Source organism: Pinus tabuliformis, chromosome X, assembly GCF_031772625.1.
Source record: "Pinus tabuliformis cultivar Carrire ecotype Pingquan chromosome X, CPIR1, whole genome shotgun sequence".
Classification (NCBI taxonomy): Eukaryota; Viridiplantae; Streptophyta; class Pinopsida; order Pinales; family Pinaceae; genus Pinus; species Pinus tabuliformis.
The window spans coordinates 844093432-844117364 of record NC_142308.1 but is presented as its reverse complement, the minus strand read 5'-3'; the positions used below and the strand labels follow the sequence as shown (position 1 = coordinate 844117364).

The 23933-nt window shown below is 41.4% G+C and overlaps 1 protein-coding gene across 3 annotated transcripts in view; it reads left to right on the top strand.

The window, feature by feature from the left end:
- Positions 1–23933, top strand: part of EDA7 (embryo sac development arrest 7) — a 343775-nt gene that overhangs the window by 861 nt on the left and 318981 nt on the right. For all 3 annotated transcript variants that reach the window (XM_089453090.1, XM_089453088.1, XM_089453089.1), the window contains one exon: positions 408–506. In XM_089453090.1, coding sequence (XP_089309216.1) covers positions 408–506 — 99 coding nt within the window. The remainder of the gene's footprint in view (positions 1–407; positions 507–23933) is intronic.

Sequence of the window (23933 nt, the reverse complement as noted above, 5' to 3'; positions counted from 1 at the left end):
TCTTTATTTTAAAATTATTTCAATGAAGAAATAGGTTGCCTTGGGCTGTTTTCAATTTGTACTAGTGCCACTTTTCGGTGATTTTTTATCGAGTAGTTAAGCATAGAATAATTCTGTTTCTGTCTCATGTACGCTAGCAATACCTGGTAGATTGGCAGACACGATTGTGAATACTTTAGAGATTTGTGCATGCATTTGTCATTTTACATAGCAGGTTTTTGATAGTTCTTTCTGATAAGAGCTCTGGAGAGCATTTGATGGTTTGCTTTTATGCCACAAGTCATAATAAGATCGAGTATTGAAAGATTATAGTTAGTACCCTATATGAATTGTTACGGCTTTATCTGCAGCCTACCATTGTCGCGTTGTTCCTAATTATTTATTTTTATTGTCATGCGTGAAACCAGAGTACATGCGAAGGATAGACTTGATTCAGGACCTGAACTTTAATACTGCAGCTACCCGAATCAAGTCAACACCTGATGGAGAATACATTATTGTATCAGGTTTGTTATAGCTGCAATTTGCAGTTTGCTGTGAAAACCTATATACTATGTGCCATGATACGTACGATCAAAATGATTTTAGTCAATTTATCTTTGCATGAAATAGGCAATAAAAATGACCTATCTTGAAATCTTCGTGTGCTTGTAACATGATACTCCAGTTGTTTCAGTTTTTTTACAGAAACATAGGTATTTATATTAGCTTTTCAAGAAAAGGCTGGAGGGCTATATCCATAACCAGCATGCATACAGTTTCAAGCAGGTTGCTTCTCAACAAGGAGAAGATTGCAGACTTGCTTTAATGATAGTTTTTACATGCTGAGTCATACATTTTGACAGACAGTGAAACCATATTTAATGTGAAATACCTATTAGACGTCCAATCTAAATATATAGCTTCATCTTCATTTGCTGGGCTAACTACCACTTAAGATATCTTTCTGGGAGTGTCAGCTGGACCTCAGTTAAGTTCTTTTGGGTGTGGACATGCTCATTTCCATGGGGTTGCTGATAAAGGGTGAATCACAAGGAGGATCCGAGTCAGAGGGAGCTCTGGTTAGACACTGCAGTTGTGCCTCCATTCGTGATCCACGTTGTTCAAGGAATAAAAGGAAATCAGGAAAGGAAATGAAACACACACATAGAGAAATATAACAGAGAGCACAATAATATGGTGAAAACCCAACTTCTATTGATAAATTAAACAACAGAATACTGTAGAACACAAATTGGCTAGAATGGTGGTAGCTATTTCTGAAGAGAGATAGATGGCAGCTACATGCATTTGTAAAAGCTATCACGAGAGGTAGAAGGAATGACTTTTTAAGATCAAGAAAGAACCTTAGAAGTCCAAAACCCTAACCTTAGAAGATAGTTCACCAAGATGTTTGCGGGCCCTGAGGTGGTTAGTTGGTACATCAACTTCTTAGGGGCGCAACTTTTGCATACAATATCCATTTGGGGCACACAGTAGCTCGTTGAAAAGAATTACCTGAGGATTACAACTTTTGACCGGGGCTAGGAAATGCCATGGCAACCCTGGCCCCCCAAATTGCCCAAAAATATCACTTAGGGCCTCAAAACGGCCTCAAAAGTTTGCCACCCAAAAAAACCATAGAAGAATTGCCAAGAAGATAAAGCATTGTTGGGTTTGTGGAAGAGGTGGGTAGCCATCGATATTCACCTATATCAGTTCTTCCCCCTTAGAAAGTAGTGGTCTTCATTTGATTAAGTTCTCATTAGATGGGAAAACTTCTGCTGAATTTGGCTCTTGGTGTGCTACTTGCCTTGGTGAAGAAGCTGCCTTGCTTTGACAACTTGGTAGAGTTGTATGTGCTACTCGTGGGTATCTTTTGTCATGGTGTCCATGACCCAATCCACTTTACCCTGTTCAATGTAGTCACGATTGACTTTTGTGGGTTCAATTGCTCAAATGCCTATGAAGTATCCAACAAATATGGAAAATATGGTCTAAGCAGCTCCACTTATAACACTGGGTGCAAGCCAAGGAAAAGGGAAATACTCAATTCAAAAACATTTTCATCCACGACCTTTATGATTATGTAAAACCCATAATAGAGTGGTCTGAGCATCCTATAGGGGCTTGTGAGGTGCTCTTTCTGTAAGTGCAACACACCTTCTCACTAACTTGAAACTTGTGTGGAACCCTTTTAATTTTCTTGAAACAATGCAACTAATTAGATGAATTTACTGAAAAATCAAGGCAACTAAAAATTGAAACCAAGTTAATATTTAACCAAGATACAAAGTTTCTTAACATTCAACATGTAATGGAAAATACTTGAAATAAAAACACATGCATACATAAATAGGAAACCCGTGTTTTACCCAAGAAACCTAAATGGGAAAACCTGCTTTTATTGTTGTGGTCTTCTTATTGATTGTTCTTTGAGCAAATAGCTTTTTTACAATTCAGTGCGCAACTACTGCAACCAATAAATAAAATAGCCTCTGAGAAAGCTCTCGACTTTATTCTCACTAATCTCAACTCCACAAATTGTTCTCAGCCTACTCCTTGATCACTGCTCTTGGCCTTGATAAATTGCTCTTGACCTTGACTCTTGATCGCAACTCTCACATAATCGTTTCCTGTAAAACCTAGTCTAGACTTGCTCTTCAAATTCTTGATCTTTGCTCCTCAATCAATGCGTTATGCCATCAACAAAGAATCATCAAATCTTTGTGCCTTTATCCTAAGAGTCCAAGTTGAATGGTTGTTCACACTAGTGCAATGAGTTGCTTTTGCTAGTTAACTGGAGCAAGTCCCAGTTAGACCTAGACTGGCTCTTAGTTAATTGGCTTGAGTTGCTCCTTGATTTTCTCTAGTTGTGAATCGAGTTAATTGAGGACTTAACTCTCATCTTCACTTGTCTCTTAAGTCTTAACTCGTCCTAACTGAACTTGTCTTGTCTCACTCATTCTGTAGTTTAACTAAAGAAGACTCGAACACATTGAAGCTCCAACACTATGCATGTAGTCTACTGATGACCATTCTAGTGAACTGAAAATCGACTCATCACAACTGATGTCTATCTCATGATCTCGCATGCGTGCTCGAGAAAGAGAGATCGAAGTCTTCACCAGCTAAGGCACACACCTAAAGACCTTTCTTTGCTACATTTTCAACAATCCCTCTTAACGAGGAAGGGATTCTGTAAAACTTCCAATTTATCTTTGAAAAACACGAACTTGCCTTTGACTAAGGCCTTTGTCAAGATATTTGCAACGTACTTATTTGTGGGAATGTACGGTAGCTTTACTATCCATTTTTGCACATAGTCCCTGAGATGATGGTACTTGATCTCGATGTGCTTGGAGCAGTCATGAAACATTGGATTCTCAGAGAGCTTAATGCAACTCTGATTGTCACAGTGAATCATTGTGGGCTCCAACTCCTGCCTGAAAAGACCCACAAGCAACTTCCTCATCCAAATGGCTTCACATGCTGCCAAGCTGGCAACCATGTACTCAGCCTCTGCTGAGATGAGTGCAACTGATTTCTGCTCCTTGCTGAACTAGGAAACAACTACTAATGCAATGATTAAGATGCAGCCTAAAGTACTCTTTTGATATGTAGAGCTGCATGCCCAATCTGCATCTGTGAAGCCCTCAAGCCTCACTCCATCAACTTGTTTGTACCATAACCCATAATCTGCCATTCCTTTGATATACCTCAAGACATGCTTAACAACAACCCAGTGAACTCTAGCAGGATCTATCATGAAAAACATATGTCAGGCCGTGTGTTGACTAAGTACATCAACGACCCAATGAACTGCCTGTACAATGTGGCATCTGGTTGCTCTGCTCTACTAGCGTCCATCTTCCTCTAGTTTGTGACTAGAGGCGTGGTCATGGGCTTGTAATCTTGCATATGAAACCTCCGAGGATCTCTGGATTGTACTTTCCTTGCCCTAAGAAGCTTTCCCCATCACCCTGCCATACCTCTAGCCCAAGGAAATAGTGCATAAGCCCTGTGTCCTTCATCTCAAACTCTCTTGCAAGATCTGCCTTGCATTCCTGAATCAAGCTGTCTACTCTAGTCAAGATAAGATCATCAACATAGAGCACTAGAATGAGCGAAAGCCCTCCAACCATGATGTAGTACAGATTGGCATCCACTCCACTCTTAGTGAAGTCTAATCCATGAAGGTAGTTGTCGATGCGAGTGTACATGCTCTTGGTGCTTGCTTGAGCCCATAGAGAGCTCTCTTCAGCAAACATACATGAGTGTCTTTGCTGAAAGTCTCAAACCCATCTTGCTGCTCCATATAAATCTCTTCCTCAACCACTCCATTGAGGAATGCGGCTACACATCCATCTGGTGGATCTTCCACCAATCTTTGTTGCAAGTGCCAAAATCGCCCTGATGGATGAACAACGAGCCATTGGGGCAAACGTCTCATCATAGTCAATGCCCTCAACCTGCGAGAAGCCCTTGGCCACAAACCTGGCCTTGTACTTTTCCACACTCCCATTTGCTCCATGCTTCATTTTTTTCACCCAACGTGAGCTTCCTAGACATCGTTCTTGATGATGGAGGAATATTCCTCCACCATGGCATCCCACCAAACTTGTTGAGAGGCTGCCTCCTCGTAGCAAGAAGGCTCTGAGTCTAACAACTCAGTCATCAATGCCATGTACACAGTGTACCATTGTGGCTGCTTGAATGTAGAACTGGGAGTCTCAACACGCTCTTGGGCCTCGTGAATCAACCTCTAAACCCACTTGGCTCTTTTCCTCCTTGTGCTAGAAGTCACTGTCTGAGTGGTTGCCTCCACTTGTCTTGGTCTCTCCTCCACATCCTGCAATGAGTCCTTGTCATCCTGCTGTATGACCTGCTTGCCACTTGGCTAAGACTTAGTCTGTGGTACTGGCTAGGGCTCCTGCTTGGGAGCGAGAAGCTCCTCCTTGGGCACTCCAACCTACTCTTGTTCTAAGGACTTCCTTAGAGCTTTGTCTTCCACAAACCTCACGTCTCGCCTGATAACTGGATTCTTGAGTGATGGTATGTACACATTGTATGCATGAGGTGTCTTACTGTAACCCACGAAAATTCCCTTTTCAACTGTGGGCTCTAGCTTTTTCCTACTTTCTTTGGGCACATGGTAGTAAACTCTTGTCCCAAAGATGCAAAAGTGAGAAACATTAGGCTTATTTCCTGTAAAAACCTCCTCCGGTGTAATTCGTCCAAGCACCTGTGTGGACTCTTGTTTTGCAGAAATACTGCAGTGTTGCATGCCTCTACCCACAAGAACATGGGCAGCCCCTGGTCATGCAACATGGCCTTGGCCACTCCAACTATGCTGTGGTTCTTCCTCTCAGCCACCCCATTCTGCTGAGGGTTATGGGGTGCTGTAAGCTCTCTCCTAATGCCCTCCTTGGCACACACATCCTTGAAAGCATTAGAGACATATTTCTCGCCATTGTCACTCCTCAATGCTTTGATCTTCTTCTCGGTTTGGTTTTCTACCAAGGCCTTAAACTCCATGAACTTGGAGAAGATCTCCTCCTTTTTCTTCATAAAGAAGATCCATGTCTTCCAAGAATAGTCATTTATGAAGGTGACAATAGCTGTAACTCACGAGGGATGGAGAAGACAAGGGCCCACATATGTCTGAATGTACTAGCTCCAAAATCCCTTTGGCTCTGTTGTCTCGGCCTCAAAAAGATGACTTGGCATACTTGCCAAGTGTGCAACCCTTGCACAAGTCATGTTGGTCAATGTTGCACTGTGGTAGTAGCCCTTTGGCTATCTGCTAAAGGATATTCAATGCCCCATGATGTAAATGCCTAATGCGTCTGCGCCAAAACTCCATCACGTCTCTGCCATGCTCGCTTCGTGCCTTCCTATCAAAGCTGCAACGGTCTCAAACTGTAGCCAATATATGTTGTCACTCTAATGCCAATTTGCATAACTGCTCCGGAGTTGAGAGGCTTGATGAAGGCCTTCTCTCTGTTGAAAATAACCTCATACCCCTTGTTCTCCAAGGTTGAGATTGAAATAAGGTTTTTCTTCAACCTTGGTACATAAATGACATCTCTAAGGCAAAGAGGTTTTCCGGACTCCCTCTCAAACATGACTGTACCCACGCCCTGTGCAAGGTACCTACCATCATCTCCCATCTCTATATGAAACTGCATAGCCTTCTCTGTCGATTAGCTAAAGTAACTCTTGTTCCTGGTCATGTGAAAGGATGCTCCACTATTAATATACCACACGTTGTTGGCTACTGAGCTTGGCACACAAGCTATCAATGAGAAATCCTTCTCGAATTGAGAAATAAATTTATCTACCTCAGCTAATGCTACCACATGGTCCGTACTGGACCCCTTGTTCCTTTTAGGACACTTAGTGGCATAGTGCCCGAATTGGTGGCAAGAAAAACATTTTATCTTGCTAAGATCTTTCTTCTTCTTCTCGCCCTTCTAACTAGACTCGGCCTTGCCTTAGCTGTTTTTGCCCTTGGCTTTGCTCCCTTTGCCTGCTAAGGCAAAGTTATCCTCGTCCTTTGTCTTCATTGAAATTCCAACTCTCTCCCCCTTCCAGATTTCTTCTTGGACGTAGTCTCCCTACAACCTTTCCCAGTTGGGAAGATTCTCTCTACCATTGATTGCGTCCTAGAAATTCTCCCAAGACTTGTGAAGTCCTAGTAGCGCAAGACTCACAAGGTCTTTGTCTGCTACAGTCTTTCCCACTCTAGCTAGCTTATCCAAAATTTGGGTGAACTTGGAAAAGTATGTAATGATAGGCTCTCCTTTGCTCATCCTTCAAGGCAAGCTTCTTGGAATCACTAGATCCCTGATACAAGCCAAGATGGCTATCCACATATCATTTGTTGTCTTCTTCCCATGGAGATGAGGGATAATGTGTTCTTTGACCCCCTCAAGAATGATCCTCCTAGCCTTGTTGTCATTCGTGTTATGTTGGATAAACTGTTGAGAATCTGTAGGTGTTGTTTGTGGGTTCTTTGCAAATTTTAGCGCCCCATTATCTTCCAACACCATTGACATCCGCTCCCTCCATGAGTAGAAATTACAGGCTCCCTTTAAACTGTGATCTGCGCTTGTAAAATTTTCTGTTTCCCACCCCGGTTTTCAGTTTCACCTTATTTCTCCCATATAGTTACATGCCCATTCCCATAGCCATACATTTAACAGACTGAAAAAAATAAATATTGCTGAAAACACAAATTCTGGAAATTTTTCAGAGTGCTGGAAATTGCAGAAATAAAAAATCAGCAATTAAAACAGCCATAAAAACACATTTAAACTCAGTGATTTTTGGTCAACTTGACCCTGGAAAAACCCCCTACAACTCTTGGGGAAAACCAGTTTGAGAGCTCTTCTTTATTTCTGGAAAATGCCTTTTACAGAGAAAATATTTTTCAGCAAAAAATCAGCAAAAACAGAAATTTTCCAGCAAGCAAACTTATCTGTTTTTCCAGTTAACAGACAGTCTGAAAATGGCTGTACGGACTGTACGGACCGTACGGATGTACGGACTGTACGGACGTACGGATGTACGGACTGTACGGACTGTACGGACGGCCGTACGGACTTGTACGGACAGACCTCGAAATTCGTGCAGAAAATCGCCTCCTCGATATTCGTGCTGAAAATCAATTTTTTCACTGTTTTGCTCACTAAATCTGCCTTTTTCTGCTTGTTCTTTATGCTGTTCAGATTTGCTGAAATGCTGCCTTGGTGTGTGTGCCAAACTGCTGCCTCTTTCTCCTCCTTGTCCAGAAATCTCCCTTGCTCTCTTGCTCTCCTTCTCCCAATCTGCTCATGAAAGAATGAATGATCTTTTCCCCCCTTTTCCTCCCTTAACCCAACCCTAAATGACTTTTGGGTGATCCCTAAATCCAATGGCTGAAATAGATTTAGATCAATGGCTGAGATTAAATGCTCATTTAAATCTCACTTTCTATTTTTTAATTCACCCCACTTTAATAAAGACCCACTTAGTCATTTATTTCCAAAGTCACTTTTCCTTTCTAATTTTTTTTCATTGACTTTATAAAGTCACTTTAAAATTAGACTTAGTAACTTTATCACTTAAAGTCACTTTCAAATTAGATTTAACTTTATAAAAATTATAAAGTTACTTTAGGAGAAAAATTAAATTCTTTTGGACTCTTTTCCCTAGGCCAAAGATCAAAGCCTTAGGGAACCACCTGTCCTTCGGTACCAAATTTCAACACTCCCTCTTACCGAGGAAGGTGTTCCTCACCACACCCATCTTGTCTCTGAAGTAGACATGCTTGCCCCGTGGTAAGGCTTTGGTAAGAATATCTGCAACCTGCTCATCAGTGGAAATATACTCAAGCTTCACAGCTCCCTTCTGAACATGGTCTCTGATGAAATGATATCTGATCCCGATATGCTTTGACCTGTCATGAAATACTGGATTCTCCGTGAGTTTAATGCAACTCTGATTATCACAGTAAATCACTGAAGGTCTCAACGGCTGACCAAATAAGCCAAACAACATCTTGCGAAGCCAGATGGCCTCACAACTAGCTAGACTGGCTGCCATATACTCTGCTTCCGCTGAACTCAGTGCTACTGACTGCTGCTTCCGGCTGAACCATGACACTACTGCTGAACCCAACCCAAAACAGCACCCTGAAGTGCTCTTCCTATCAGAAGCACAACCTGCCCAATCAGAATCAGTGTATCCTGCCAATCTCACTCCATCTCCCTGCCTGTAGTCCAGACCATAATCCACTGTCCCCTGCAAGTACCGCAAAATGTGTTTTGCAGCCACCCAGTGAACCTTCCTAGGCTCACACATAAACTGACTCATCGTGTTGACTGCAAAACAGATATCTGGTCTGGTGTTGACCAAATACATCAAGGAACCAATCAGCTGCCTGTACAATGTGGGATCCACCAACTCGGAATCCGAAGCATGAAGCTTCTTCCAGTTGGTGATCATCGGTGTCGACATGGGTCTACAATCCTCCATGTGGAATCTGCTAAGGATGTCCACAATATACTTCCCCTGCCCCAGGAAGAAATGCCCCTCCTCCTGCCACACCTCCAAACCCAAAAAGTAATGCATCAAGCCGATGTCCTTCATCTCAAACTCCGCCGCAAGATCTCTCTTGCAGTGCTCTATGAGTCTCTCTGCACCTGTAATGATCAAGTCATCCACATACAGCACCAGAATGAGAGGCTCCTCACCAATCACAATAAAGTAAAGGTTCGGATCTGCCTCACTCTTTGTGAAACCCATCCCCTGCAAGTATGCATCTATCCTGGAGTACCAAGCTCTGGGAGCTTGCTTCAGGCCATAAAGGGCCTTCTTCAATCTGCACACATGGGACTCCTTCCCATGCACTTCAAAGCCCTGTGGCTGCTCAATGTACACCTCCTCCTGTATGAAGCCATTGAGAAATGCGGTCTTCACATCCATCTGGTAGATCTTCCAACCCATCTCTGCTGCTATCGATATAATGGAGCGGATCGAAGTATATCGAGCCACGGGAGCGAAGGTCTCCTCATAATCAACTCCCTCTACCTGTGAGAACCCTCTAGCCACAAACCTTGCTTTGAATTTCTCAATGCTGCCATCTGCAGCATGCTTTACCTTGTAAAGCCATCTGGAAGTAACCACGGATTTGCCCTCAGGCCTTGGCACCACCTCCCAAACATCATTCTTCATGATAGAAGAATACTCCTCCTGCATGGCCTCTCTCCAGACCTACTGGCTAGCTGCCTCCTCATAGCTAGAAGGCTCAGAGTCAAGGATGCTGGTAACCATCGCCATATAGCTACAAAATCTCTCAGGTGGTCTACTCTCTCTGACCGGCCTCTTCGGCTCAGCAACAGATGTGGCATCTCTCAAGGTGTCCTGAAGCCACTTGGGCTTCCTCTTCCCTGAGCATGCTTCTCCCATAGGAGAATGAAACTCCTCCTCCTCATCCCCATCAGTAGCCTGAACTCCTGACTGTCTGTCTGCTGTCCTCCTGCCTGCACCTGAACCTGTAGAAGCTGAGGTACCGTGTGAACTGTCCATCAGTGGACTCCCTAGTGAACTGCTCTGTGAACTGCTCTGCATGCTGCCCGGAGCACCACCCCTCTGGCTCGGCGAGCCACTGCTCACTGATGGACCTGACATCCTCATAGATGTACCTCCGGATCCTCCTGATCCCTGCCCACTGGATCCCTGCGACTGACTCAACTGCTGCTGAGGGTCTGGCTGATCCAGATACTCTAACTCCCGTGACCTCCTAAAGGCCCTGTCCTCCTCGAACTTCACATCCCGTCTGACAACAACTTTCCTCTGTGCAGGAATGTAAATCCGAAAGGCCTTTGAGGTCTCACTGTAGCCCACAAAGATACCCTTCTCTGCGGTGGGCTCTAGTTTGGTCCTCTCCTCCTTGGGTATATAGGAGTATGTAATGCATCCAAAGATATGAAGATGACCAAGATCAGGCTTCTTCCCAGAGAAAGCCTCCTCCGGAGTCATGTGCCCCAAGGCACGATGCGGACTCCTGTTCTGCAAGTAAACAGCTGTGTTGCAGGCCTCTGCCCACAAGAACAATGGCAACCCCTGATCATATAACATGGCTTTGGCAGCCCCTATGATGGATCTGTTCTTCCTCTCCGCAACCCCGTTCTGCTGGGGGTTGTAAGGAACAGTGAACTCCCTCCTAATGCCTGCCTCTGCACAATAGTCAACAAACTCTCCAAGGGTGTACTCTCCTCCATTGTCCGACCTCAGGGACTTGATCTTTCGACCTGTCTGAGTCTCCACAAGAGCTCTGAACTCCTGAAACCGCTTGAAGACCTCACTCTTGGTCTTCAAGAAATAAATCCAGGTCCTCCTGGAGTGATCATCAATGAATAAGACATAGTACTCATATCCACTCAAGGAAACATGAGACATCCGACCGCTCACATCGGAATGAATCAAATCAAGTATCCCCGTCGCTCTGCTGTCACTGCTGGGAAAAGGGGATTTGGCAAACTTGCCCATCGCACAACCTCTGCAAGTATCATGGTGATCAGTACTGAAATCTGGCACACCTGTAGTGATCTCCCGCAATGTCCTCAAGGCTCCATGAGACATGTGCCCCATCCTGCGGTGCCAAATCTCACATAGCTCAGAACTGCTAGCTCTGCTGTCGGTACTACAGCTCAATGCCAAAGGGGGCTGGAATGCAAACTTGTACACCTTTGCATGGCGTACACCTATCACTCTAGCTGAATCAGCTGGAGAGCCCCTGGGATACATCAACACCTGTCCTTCCCTGAACAGTACCTCATATCCTCTGTCCTCCAACGCTGAGACGGATATGAGGTTCTTTCTCATCCCTGGCACATAAAGAACCTCTGACACCTTCAAGGGAGGTTTGGACTCCCTCTGAAATGTCACTGTCCCCACCCCGACTGCTCTAACAACTCTGTCATCACCGAGTACTACCTCAATATCAGTGCCACTCTCTGAAAGCTCTGAGAAGTACTCCCAAACTCCTGTCATGTGACGTGAAGCCCCACTGTCCACATACCAGATACCTGTAGATGCTCCGCTAATCGAGGGAAAAGCATGCTCCCTCTGAACCTGTGTGGCAGGTGATCCTGCACTAGAGGACTCACATGTAGTGAACGCAAACTCCCGGTCAAAACGACCTGCAAAGTCCTCAATCTCAGCTGACGCTGCCACATCCTGGGTCTTCCCCTTCTTCTTCTTCTTCTCCGGACACACAACTGCATAGTGTCCCATCTTCTGACAATTCCAACACTTCACTTTGGAATAGTCCTTTTGTGAGTTACCCTGTTTACCTTTACCTTTGCCTTTGCCTCCACCACCGCTTGTGGAAGCCTGCTTCTTCCCTTTGCCTTTCTTGCCTCCTGCCATCAGTGCCACGTCCTCATCCTGCTCAACTGGCTTGGCTGCCCCAAGCTGTCATTTCCTGATCTCTGTCTGAATACAATCATCCCAAAACCTCTCCCATGTGGGAAGGGTCTCACGTGCACAAACCCCATCAGCAAAGTTCAACATGAACGGGGGAGGCCATTCACTGCAATACGCACCAACTCAGTGGATGGAATGGCCTCTCCAATCGCTGCCAACTCATCTCTCACATTGGTAATCTTTGTGAGATATCCAGCTGCACTATCATTCCCCATCTTAATGTTCTTCAGTTTCTCCTTCAGGACCATCTTCCGGTTCTCATTGGTACTCTGGTAGAGATTGGACAATGCTGTCCACATCTCATGGGCATTGCTCTTTCCTCTCACATGAGGAATGCAATGGTCTTTGATTCCGTCTAGAATCAGCCTCTTACCCTTGTTGTTCTTTCTATTATAAGCTGCCAACTGAGTAACATCAGTAGGCACAACAACAGGGTGCTGTGCTGTATGCACCATGATATCCCAGACTTCTGCCTCCTCAAAGATACTCTGCATTCTCTCCTTCCAAACGCTGTAATTTGTATGCCCATCCAACCTATCCTCCACCCTCAATCCCAATGACATCTTGCTGTCCTAAAACTGAAAAATAGCACTGCTGTGGTAAAGATAAACCTGCTGTTTATGAAAAATCAGCTTGCTGGAATTTTCTGAGTGAAAAAATCAGCAGCTGTATTTTTTTCTCTTTTGCTGTCCCAAACTGCCCTTCAGCACTCAAGCTTTGATACCATGTAAAATTTTCTGTTTCCCACCCCGGTTTTCAGTTTCACCTTATTTCTCCCATATAGTTACATGCCCATTCCCATAGCCATACATTTAACAGACTGAAAAAAATAAATATTGCTGAAAACACAAATTCTGGAAATTTTTCAGAGTGCTGGAAATTGCAGAAATAAAAAATCAGCAATTAAAACAGCCATAAAAACACATTTAAACTCAGTGATTTTTGGTCAACTTGACCCTGGAAAAACCCCCTACAACTCTTGGGGAAAACTAGTTTGAGAGCTCTTCTTTATTTCTGGAAAATGCCTTTTACAGAGAAAATATTTTTCAGCAAAAAATCAGCAAAAACAGAAATTTTCCAGCAAGCAAACTTATCTGTTTTTCCAGCTAACAGACAGTCTGAAAATGGCTGTACGGACTGTACGGACCGTACGGATGTACGGACTGTACGGACGTACGGATGTACGGACTGTACGGACTGTACGGACAGCCGTACGGACTTGTACGGACAGACCTCGAAATTCGTGCAGAAAATCGCCTCCTCGATATTCGTGCTGAAAATCAATTTTTTCACTGTTTTGCTCACTAAATCTGCCTTTTTCTGCTTGTTCTTTATGCTGTTCAGATTTGCTGAAATGCTGCCTTGGTGTGTGTGCCAAACTGCTGCCTCTTTCTCCTCCTTGTCCAGAAATCTTCCTTGCTCTCTTGCTCTCCTTCTCCCAATCTGCTCATGAAAGAATGAATGATCTTTTCCCCCCTTTTCCTCCCTTAACCCAACCCTAAATGACTTTTGGGTGATCCCTAAATCCAATGGCTGAAATAGATTTAGATCAATGGCTGAGATTAAATGCTCATTTAAATCTCACTTTCTATTTTTTAATTCACCCCACTTTAATAAAGACCCACTTAGTCATTTATTTCCAAAGTCACTTTTCCTTTCTAATTTTTTTTCATTGACTTTATAAAGTCACTTTAAAATTAGACTTAGTAACTTTATCACTTAAAGTCACTTTCAAATTAGATTTAACTTTATAAAAATTATAAAGTTACTTTAGGAGAAAAATTAAATTCTTTTGGACTCTTTTCCCTAGGCCAAAGATCAAAGCCTTAGGGAACCACCTGTCCTTCGGTACCAAATTTCAACAGCGCTTAGTCCTTGGAACAACATGCTGCTATCCAAAATACTGCTCTTCAAACTCTGGCGCAAACCTACTGACTAAACTGCGCTCTTCACTGATTGAACAATCCTTGTGCTGGTTTTTATATAGAACATGACTCTGATACCATGTTAATTTTCTTGGAACGCTGCAACTACATAGATGAATTTACTAAAAAATCAAGGCAACTAAAAACTGAAACTAAGTTTAACTTTCACCAAGATACAAAGTTTCTTAACATTCAACATGCAACGGAAAATACTTGAAATAAAAACACATGCACACATAAATTGGACACCCGTGTTTTACCCAGGAAACCCAAATGGGAAAACTTGCTTTCGTTGTTGTGGTCTTCTTATTGATTGTTCTTTGAGCAAATAGATCTTTTACAATTCAGTGCGCTACTACTACAACCAACAAATAACCTTTGAGAAAGCTCTTGAATTTCTTTTCACCAATCTTAGCTCCACAAATTGTTCCTAGCTTGCTCCTTGATCATTGGTCTCGACCTTGAGAAATGCTCTCGGCCCTGTGTCTTGATCTCGACCCTCACACAATCGTTTCCTGTTGAACCTAGTCTCGACTTGCTCTTCGAATTCTTGATCTTTGCTCCTCAATCAATGTGCTATGCCATCAACAAAGAATCATCAAATGTTTGTGCCTTTGTCCTTCTTTGCCTTAATAGACTTCCAATGCATGCAAGAGGTCAAGTTTGAATCGTTGTTCACATTAGTGCAACGAATTGCTTTTGCTAGTTAACTGGAGCAAGTCCCAGTTACACCTAGACTGACTTTTAGTTAACTGGCTCGAGTTGCTCTTTGATTTTCTCTAGCTGTGAATTGAGTTAACTGAGGACTTAACTCGTCCCACCTTCATTTGTCTCTGAAGTCTTAACTCATCCTATTTGAACTTGTGTCGTCGCGCTCATCCTGTAGTTTAACTGAAGAAAACTCCAATGCATTGAAGCTCCAACACTATGCATGCAGTCTACTAATGACCAATCACCATTCTAGTGAATTGAAAATCAACTCATCACAAGTAAAGTCCATCTCATGATCTCGCGTGCATGCTAGAGAAAGATAGATCGAAGTCTTCACTGGCTAAGGCACAAGCAAGAAGACCTTTGCTACATTTTCAACAAACCCTGTTTTAGTCATGTCATTGCTTGCTATGTCACATGGTTCGGGTTTGAATTTGAGTTCGGCAATGATTAAGTTTGATTCGAATTTGAATTTTCTGATGAAGTTCATATGAGGTTGGCCATTAAGTTCATTTATATACATATTCAAAATTTTCAAAATATATAAAAAATATTTGGAATTATATATTTTTTATCTTCATTTATAATTAATATTGCATATTATATTAATAAATTTATAAATTTCTATAAATATAAGTTATATTAATTTATAATATATGTGAAATTAATAAAATTTAAAGTAACACTACCCCTAATATCTTTAAATATATATAATCTAAAATATATTAAAAGTAATTATTTTAATTATATATAATTTAAAATATGTTAATTTATATTTATATATAATAATTTTATTATTTAAAATAAGTTGACTTTATAACTTATTATGTATCGATTGCACCCTACGTATCATTTTAAACCTGCAACGTGCCATTTACCAGTCATACACAGAGGATTTCCCACCCTCCAATGGAAAAGAGATCGGGCTTAAGTTCGAGTGAGTCCATCCAAAAACCCTACCTCATGTTAGTCTTATTTTCATAATAACGTGCTAAAGCTTACCAATCGTATGGCGTTTGGGGATTCCTTTGCATTTGGTACGATAGTAACGTGATTCCTAAATGTCATGCAATAGTAAGACTTCGATTGCCTAACTCAAGTTCTGCAATCATTGCAATTCCAGATGGCATCCTTTATAGATAGTAGGCCATTTAATAATAGTTGGGGTGCAAAGGGACTAATGTTTGGATATTTCGACACGTAGGAAATAGTTAAGTATAACTTGGTCTAGTGTAGAGTTAGGTAAAGTGTGTTTCTTTACTATGTACTTTTGTAACTTACAATTCGACGGTCACGATATGTTCTAGACATGAAGTGATCCGACGGTTCATTCTCTCCTCGGTAGTACCGACACTTGATCCGTGGCTTAACACTCGATTGGTCCATAATCTCTATTTAAAGAGCATGGAAGGTGATTTGTAGGGTAACCGTTCATGAGAGAAGCTTATGTAAATTTTCATTCTTTTATTAATAAATTGCCTGGAGTGGCCGTGTTGGCTCAGGCCGTGGACTGTTTCCCTCTTTGAGGGTTTTAACCACGTCAAGAATACTGGTGTATTGATCTGTGATCTGTTTGTGAGCATTGTATTTTGGTGTTCGGTTTGAGGAACTTACCCTGTAAATTCCTACATGGTATCAGAGCTATTTGAGGGTCGCATCCGTTGGTGATCCAAATATGAAGTCGGTACAACTGCATCCGACCGTTGTTTCCTATATCTACTCTTTCTGACTGCCTTCAGGCCGAGAGGACTGCTCTATTGTGTTAGGAACATCTGTTTCAGTGAGGAACCCCTTTCGTTTCACGCGTAAAGGTTTCCGGTAGCCCTAGCTATGCCATTTTTAAGATTTGGAGGTATATAGTCTTTATTTGCAGTTCTAGCTATTCATTTCTTTGTTTATTTCGGTTTATTTAGCTCTCTGTTTTTTATTACTAGATCTATACCTTTCATTTCTGCATATGCTCTTTGTCTCGCGACTCTGTGCGATCTGGGCAAATCAGAAACAGAAAGGAATGATTTTTCTCATGCGTATGCTCTTTTCCGCTGCGCCTTAGTGTAATCTCGGAAAATCAGAAACATTGAGGAAAATATTTAGTTTCCGGCTAAAGCTAACTTCAAGTCGTAAGTTTTTTTTTGTATGTCCGTGTTGGGTTTTGTAGGCAAAAAATAGCTTTTTCAAGTAAGCACGCACCCCAAAGCTTCAGTGACTAAAAAAAGAAAAAGAAAACACCTTCCTCTTTTCCAAAAATTACTAACCTTTTAAACTAACTCACTTGGTCCAAAGTTACTTTATGAGAATAGAGGTCTTGAGTTCAAGTCTTTCTTTTTGTTGAGTTACTTTTTCAAAAAGCACATGTAATTTATGTTTTAAAGTTACTTTATGTAAAAGTGTTTTCACCCATTATAAAAAGTGAGTCACTTATAATTCTAAAGTATCCTTAGCTTTTATTTAAGTTACAATTTAGTGGGTAGCTCATAAAGTACCATTGTAAAAGTGACTTTCACTTATTTATAAAAGTGAGTCGCATAATTGTTTTTTTTAAAGTGAGCTAATGAGATTAAGTTTGGAAGGGGGGGGATTATTTTTAAATATAACATTATCATTCATTTTCGCACATTCACGCACTTCGTCGGCATTTTCAACAACTTTTCTTTAAAAAGCTATAACTTCTTCATTCGGAAGCCGTTTTCAGAGCCTCTTTTTTTGAATTAGCCTAATTTTTCGAGTTCTTTCCATTGGAACACTTAGTTTCAACATCTACAGATTCAGTTTCTATTAAAATGGAAAGTCCATGCCAAGTTATTCTTGACAAAACCAACTACTTCCAATGGTGGTCCTACATTGTGGATTTACTTAGAAGTAAAGGTCTTTACAGAATAGCCTCAGGCCAAGAAACCAAACCTCAAGATGAGGATAAGGCAGCCAAATGGGAAAATAGGCAAGATTAAGCACGTGGGTTGATAGGGATGTCTATTTCTCCAGACCTTAGATTCCATATCGTAGAACTTGATACTCCTAATGAAGCATTTGAACAACTCACTAAAGTTGTTGGAACTAAAAATGAAATTAGAGCCCATCAACTCGAAAATGAGTTGCTTACATTGGACCCCAATAATTTTTCTTCCACTGAAGATTTTTTGTCCAAGTTCAAGACCCTTAAACTTCTTTTCGAAGGTGTTAAGGTTAAGAAAGAGGATGGTAGCCTTATCTATTCCATTCTTACTAAGTTGGGACCAACCTACTCTGTGTTTGTTTCCACGTTCCATTCTACTAGAGAAGCCTTTATTTCTCAAGGACAAGACTACAAGTCCCCCTCTTTTGATGCCTTTTGTGATTCTTTAATAAGAGAACAAGAAAAGCTCTTATATCTTGGTCTTTTTAATCTTGGAAACTTTTTAAAGAAAGCCTTAGCCGCCTAGTAGCAACCAAATTCAAAGAATCCTAAGAAGCAATATCCTAAAAAGAATGGTCCTAAACCAAACAAGGGTCCTAAGCAATTTCAGTCTCAAAATGATAAGGCAAATAAAAACAAAGGGAAGAACACTGATAGACCTTGCCACTTTTGTAATCGAGATGGCACTTAAAATCCAAATGCTTTAAGAAGATGGAAGCCTTGGAAGCAACAATGAAGAAGCATAACATCCATTTGGAGCACTCTTCAACTTCAACTTCGTTTTCAGGAATAACACTTTCTGCATGTGGTTGTCAAGCATCTTGGTCTGGTTATGCACTAAATGTATCTTTTTCTTCTCATTCTCATGAGTGGCTCGTTGATTCTGGAGCTTCTTATCACATGGCCAAAAGCAAAACCATGTTTTCTTCTTTAAATGATTGTAACACCAAAAATATATATGTTGGTGATGATAGATCTCTTAGTGGGATTGGAACTGTTCATATAGACAATGGTCAATTTAATGATGTATTATGTGTTCCAACTTTATCCTGGAACCTTCTATTTGTATATCAGATAACTCATTTAGGTGAAGGTAAAATTGTTGAATTTAAACCTCACGATGTTGTAATTAAGGACCTAAGAGATCCTAGACAGATTTTAGCTACTGGCATTGCTGATGATTCTACAAGGTTGTATAAGTTTAACAACTTTGGGTCATCAAATCTTCCCTTGGTATTTGTTGCTGATAATGATGAAGTGAACAAACTTTGGTCACTTAAACTATCGCTCTTTTTAGAATCTATGTAAAGAAAATACGGTGACAAGTCTTCCAATGGTATCTTGCAAAGATGGTGTTTGTTCCGGATGTGTACTCGGAAAACATCATCGGGATAGTTTTGAAAAACATGCCTTTTGGCACGCCTCAGCCCCTTTACAACTTGTGCATAGTGATTTATGTGGTCCACTTCTAGTTGTTTCATTCTCTGGCTACAAGTATTTCTTAACTTTCATTGATGATTTCTCCAGACGCACTTGCGTATACTTCTTCAAATTCAAGAGTGAAGTATTTAACATGTTCTTGGCCTTTAAGGCCTTTGTTGAAAAACAATCTAGACATCAAATTCTTAAACTAAGATCTGATAATGGTGGAGAATATGTTAACAACAAATTCATCAACTTTTGCACTGAGAATGGAATTCAAATGCAACATACTGTTCCATATACTCCACAACAAAATGGTCTAGTTGAAGGAAGAATCACACCTTAAAGGAAATGGCTAATTGTATGCTTCATTATAAAGGACTTAGTCTTAATTTTTGGGCAGAAGCAATTAACTGTGCAAATTACATAGTAAATCGCACTCCTACTAAGGTTTTAAAGAATATCACTCCAGAAGAACCATGGAGCTCAATTAAACCAGATGTAAGTCACTTTCGTGTTTTTGGAAGTGAAGCATGGGCCCATATTTTAGATGAGAAACATAAAGCTTTAGAACCTAAGAGTGAAAAATGTATTTTTGTTGGATATTCTTAAGATGTCAAAGGATATAAACTTATTCCACTTAAGTCCAAAATTGTTATCATTAGAAGAGATGTAAAGGTCACTGAAAATATATCGGCCTACGAGCCTAGTTCGGCGGATGTGCCACCTCTCTCTATCCCTTCTACTTCTAAAAATATTTCTTCTTCAGATGATGACAATCCCCCCCCACCTTCTTAGGATCCTCCTTTAGCTCCTCAGCTTCCAAAATGGGTCCGTGCTACTCGGGATGCAGCAGGTGCTCTTGCCGGTGATCCTACAGATCAATGACGTACACGTTCTCAGTTCGATAGAGCCTCTTATTTACTGGCTCAAGCTTCAACGAATTATGATCCTGACACCTTTGCAGAAGCTTTAGGCCATCTAGATTGGGACGCAGCTATGAATGAAGAATATCGTTCATTATTGGCAAATGATACATGGGATCTTGTTCCTCTTCCAAAGGGACGAAAACTTGTTAGATGCAAATGGGTTTACAAAACCAAGTATGGACTAGATGGAAAATTTGATAAACATAAAGCTCGTCTTGTTGCTAAGGGTTTTTCACAAGTTGAGGGCATTGGTTATACTAAAACCTTCTCTCCTGTTGCCAAAATGAACTCTATCTGCCCTGTTCTTTCCCTTGCTGCCTCTTTCAAATGGGAAGTCCATCAGATGGATGTTAAATCTGCCTTCTTGCATGGGGACTTGCATGAAGAAATATATATGGAACAACCTACTGGCTTTATACAAATAGATTCCAGCCTTGTATGTCGGCTTAAGAAATCCCTTTATGGTCTCAAGCAAGCCCCTCAGGCTTGGTATGCCAAAATGGATAGCTTTCTTTTAGAAACTGGCTTTTCTAGGTGTCATTCTGACAATACTGTCTACACCAAGAAAGTGGGCAAGTCCCTTATCATTCGTGTTCTTTATGTTGATGAATTTTTCCTTAGTGGTAGTGTTCCCAACCTTATAAACCATGTGAAGTCCAGCCTTAAAAAGAAGTTTGAAATGACAAACTTATGACACTTGCATTATTTTCTTGGTCTTCAAGTCTTGCAATCCAAGGAAGGTATTTCCCTTTCCTAGTCCAAGTATGCCTGTGATCTTCTACACCATTTTCACATGGAAGACTGTAAGCCAGCCCCTTCTCCCTTTCAGTCTGGAGCCAAACTTTCAGTCACTTGTACTTCCCCTGAAGTTGATGCTACCTTATACCGTCAACTTGTAGGAAAACTTTTGTATCTGACCCATACTCGTGCTGACCTTTCCTTTGCTGCTGGCCTTATTGCTCGGTTTATGCAAAACCCACATGAAAGTCATTGGAAAATAGCTAAAAGAATACTTCATTATGTTCGAGGTACAATTCAGTTTGGGATTCATTACAGTGCAGAAGCATCTCCTCTATTGGTTGGTTTCACTGATTCCAATTAGGCTAGTGACCCTGATGATCGGAAGTCTATTGCAGGTTATGTGTTCACTCTTGGTTCAGGACCTATTACACGGGCTTGCAAGAAACAAAGTGCCATTTCTCTTTCTTCAGTAGAAGCAGAATATTGTGGTGCCGTAGAAGCTAGCAAGGGAGCCCTCTGGCTTCGTCAGATCCTGTCAGAGTTTGGCTTTCAGCAACAACATCCGACTACACTTTGATGTGATAATCAAAGTGCCATCAACTATGCAAAGATCTAGTCCAACATCAGCGCAGCAAACACATTGAACTGCACATGCACTTCATCGGAAAGCTCATTCATGATCATGTTCTTGAAGTGCAATATTGTTTAACAGATGATCAAGTTGCAGACATCTCTACAAAGGCTTTCACAGAGGCGAAGTTTACTAAACTTTGATTTATGGTTGGAGTTCAGGAAGATGTAACTAAGGGGGGATAGGCTCTATTGCCTCCTTCCTTCTCCTATTGTGTCATATTTGTACATCCTTCAATCCTATCTCAAGTTGTTCTTAAGGGGGGTGGTTAGGATATTCCGACACATAGGAAATAGTTAAGTATAACTTGGTCTAGTGTAGAGTTAGGTAAAGTGTGTTTCTTTGCTATGTACTTTTGTAACTTATAATCCGACGGTCATGATATGTTCTAAACATGAAGTGATTCGACGGTTCATTCTCTCCTCGGTATTACCGACACTTGATCCGTGGCTTAATACCCAATTGGTCCATGATATCTATTTAAAGAGCATGGAAGGTGATTTGTAGGGTAACCGTTCATGAGAGAAGCTTATGTAAATTTTCATTCTTTTATTAATAAATTTTTTGAAGTGGCCGCGTTGGCTCAGGCTGTGGACTGTTTCCCTCTTCGAGGGTTTTAACCACGTCAAGAATACTGGTGTATTGATTTGTGATTTGTTTGTGAGCGACGTACTTTGGTGTTCTGTCTTAGGAACTTACCTTGTAAATTCCTACAACTAAACAAGTGCAATAGGCGAGTGCTTAAATAGAAAGAAAAGGATGGGGCTTTGAGATGCCTTTAATGGCGTCCTGCTTCCATGACCCTAGTTCACGCCCTAGTCTACCAAATCGAGAGTTTAACACTCAAGTATTTTGGTCGTTTGGGCTCTTAAGCCACATGTCATAGGAAGTCTTACGCCTAGACGCTCATATTTCAGTTGCGTGCTGGTTTATGGATGTTTTGCAGTGAAAGGTGCCCAATTGATGGTGTCGTTGTTGTCGCAAGAGATGGAAGTTATTTGCCCCCGATCCTTGTTGATTTGCATAGCTTGGGAGGTAGTCCCACACCCTAGGGTATAGGGTTTGGGAGAAGTTGATCCACAATGGGCTTTGTGGGCAAAGTTTACCCAAGCAATGGGTTTTGCACCCAAAGTTGTGGGTGCGAAACTATTGAAATAAGAGCAGAGAGAAAGAATGAATGTAGTCATCAATGAACGTTAAAAAATACAATGCACCTCCATATGACATAACAGGGGAAGGCCCCCACAGATCAGAATGAATGTAGTCTAAAACATCTTTACTATTATGATTGCCAACTTTAAATCTCTGTTTACACTGTTTCCCATACACATAATGTTTACAGAAATCTAAATTCAAGGATTTCAGACCGGGAAGAGATTTACGTTTCATCAGTATGTGAAGACCTTTCTCGCTCATATGACCCAAACGCTGATGCCACAGACGAGTACCTGCTTCTTCCTTTTCTGACACAACCGCTGCTTCACCGACCTGAGTACTTCCTTTTAACCTGTAAAGATTCCCGACCTTCTCTGCCTTCATAACCACAAGAGCACCTTTGAAGACCTTCAAGACGCCATCCTGACCTGTAAACTTATAACCATCTGAATCCAACACTCCCAAAGAGATTAAATTTTTCTTCAAATCAGGCACATGTCTAACACTAGTTAATGTCCTAACTGTGTTATCATACATCTTAATCCTGATATCTCCCATCCCAACAGTCTGACATGACATATTGTTACCCATAAACACAGAACTACCGTTTACATTTTCATACGAAGTAAACCAGTTTCTATGTGGGCACATATGATGCGAAGCACCAGAGTCTAACAGCCAGCTATCAAAACTATGAGAGACATTACATTCAGGTGAAGTTTCATCTATCATACACAATTCTTCAGCAGATAAAACTTCGTCTACAATACCTGAATTAGCCTGATTCGCTTCGTTCTTCAGGTTTTCGGATTCCTTCCGTTTCCAACAGTCCTTCTTCAAGTGTCCAACCTTACCGCAGTTCCAACATTTTGCCTTACACTTCTTGCCCTTCGATTTCGACCTGGAAGACCCCCTTGGTTTGTCTCCTCTTTCCTTTGAGCGTCCTCTAGCGACCATGGCTTCTGATGTAGTTGTATCGGTGCTGGATTTCCTTCGTACTTCTTCAGACAGAAGAGCTCCCACGACTGATTCAAACTTCAAAGAATCAGCAGAGCTGAAGCTGATTGAGGTTACGAAGTGATCCCATGATTCAGGCAGAGAACACAGCAAGGTTATGGCTTTATCTTCTTCCTGTATTTTGACTTCCATATCTGTTAATTGACAAATTAGTGTATTAAAAACATTCAAATGTTCTGCAACGCTTGAACCTTCTTTCATTCGAAGACTGTATAATTGTCGTTTCAGATAAATTCTGTTGGTTAATGATTTTGTCATATAAAGGTTTTCAAGTTTTTCCCACAAACCTGACGCCGTGGTCTCTTCAACGATGTTGAAGAGAACTTCATCCGCTAGACATAGCCGGATGGTACTGAGAGCTCGGGCATCCAAGTCCTCCCAGTCTGAAGTAGTCATGGTTGTAGGTTTCTTAGTAACCCCATCCAATGCCTTGTGCAACCCTTGTTGCACAAGCAGATCCTTAACCTTCAGTTTCCAAAGAGCAAAATTGCTCTTTCCGGTGAATTTCTCCACCTCGAATCTTGCATTCGACATCTTGGCCATTTTCCCTCCTT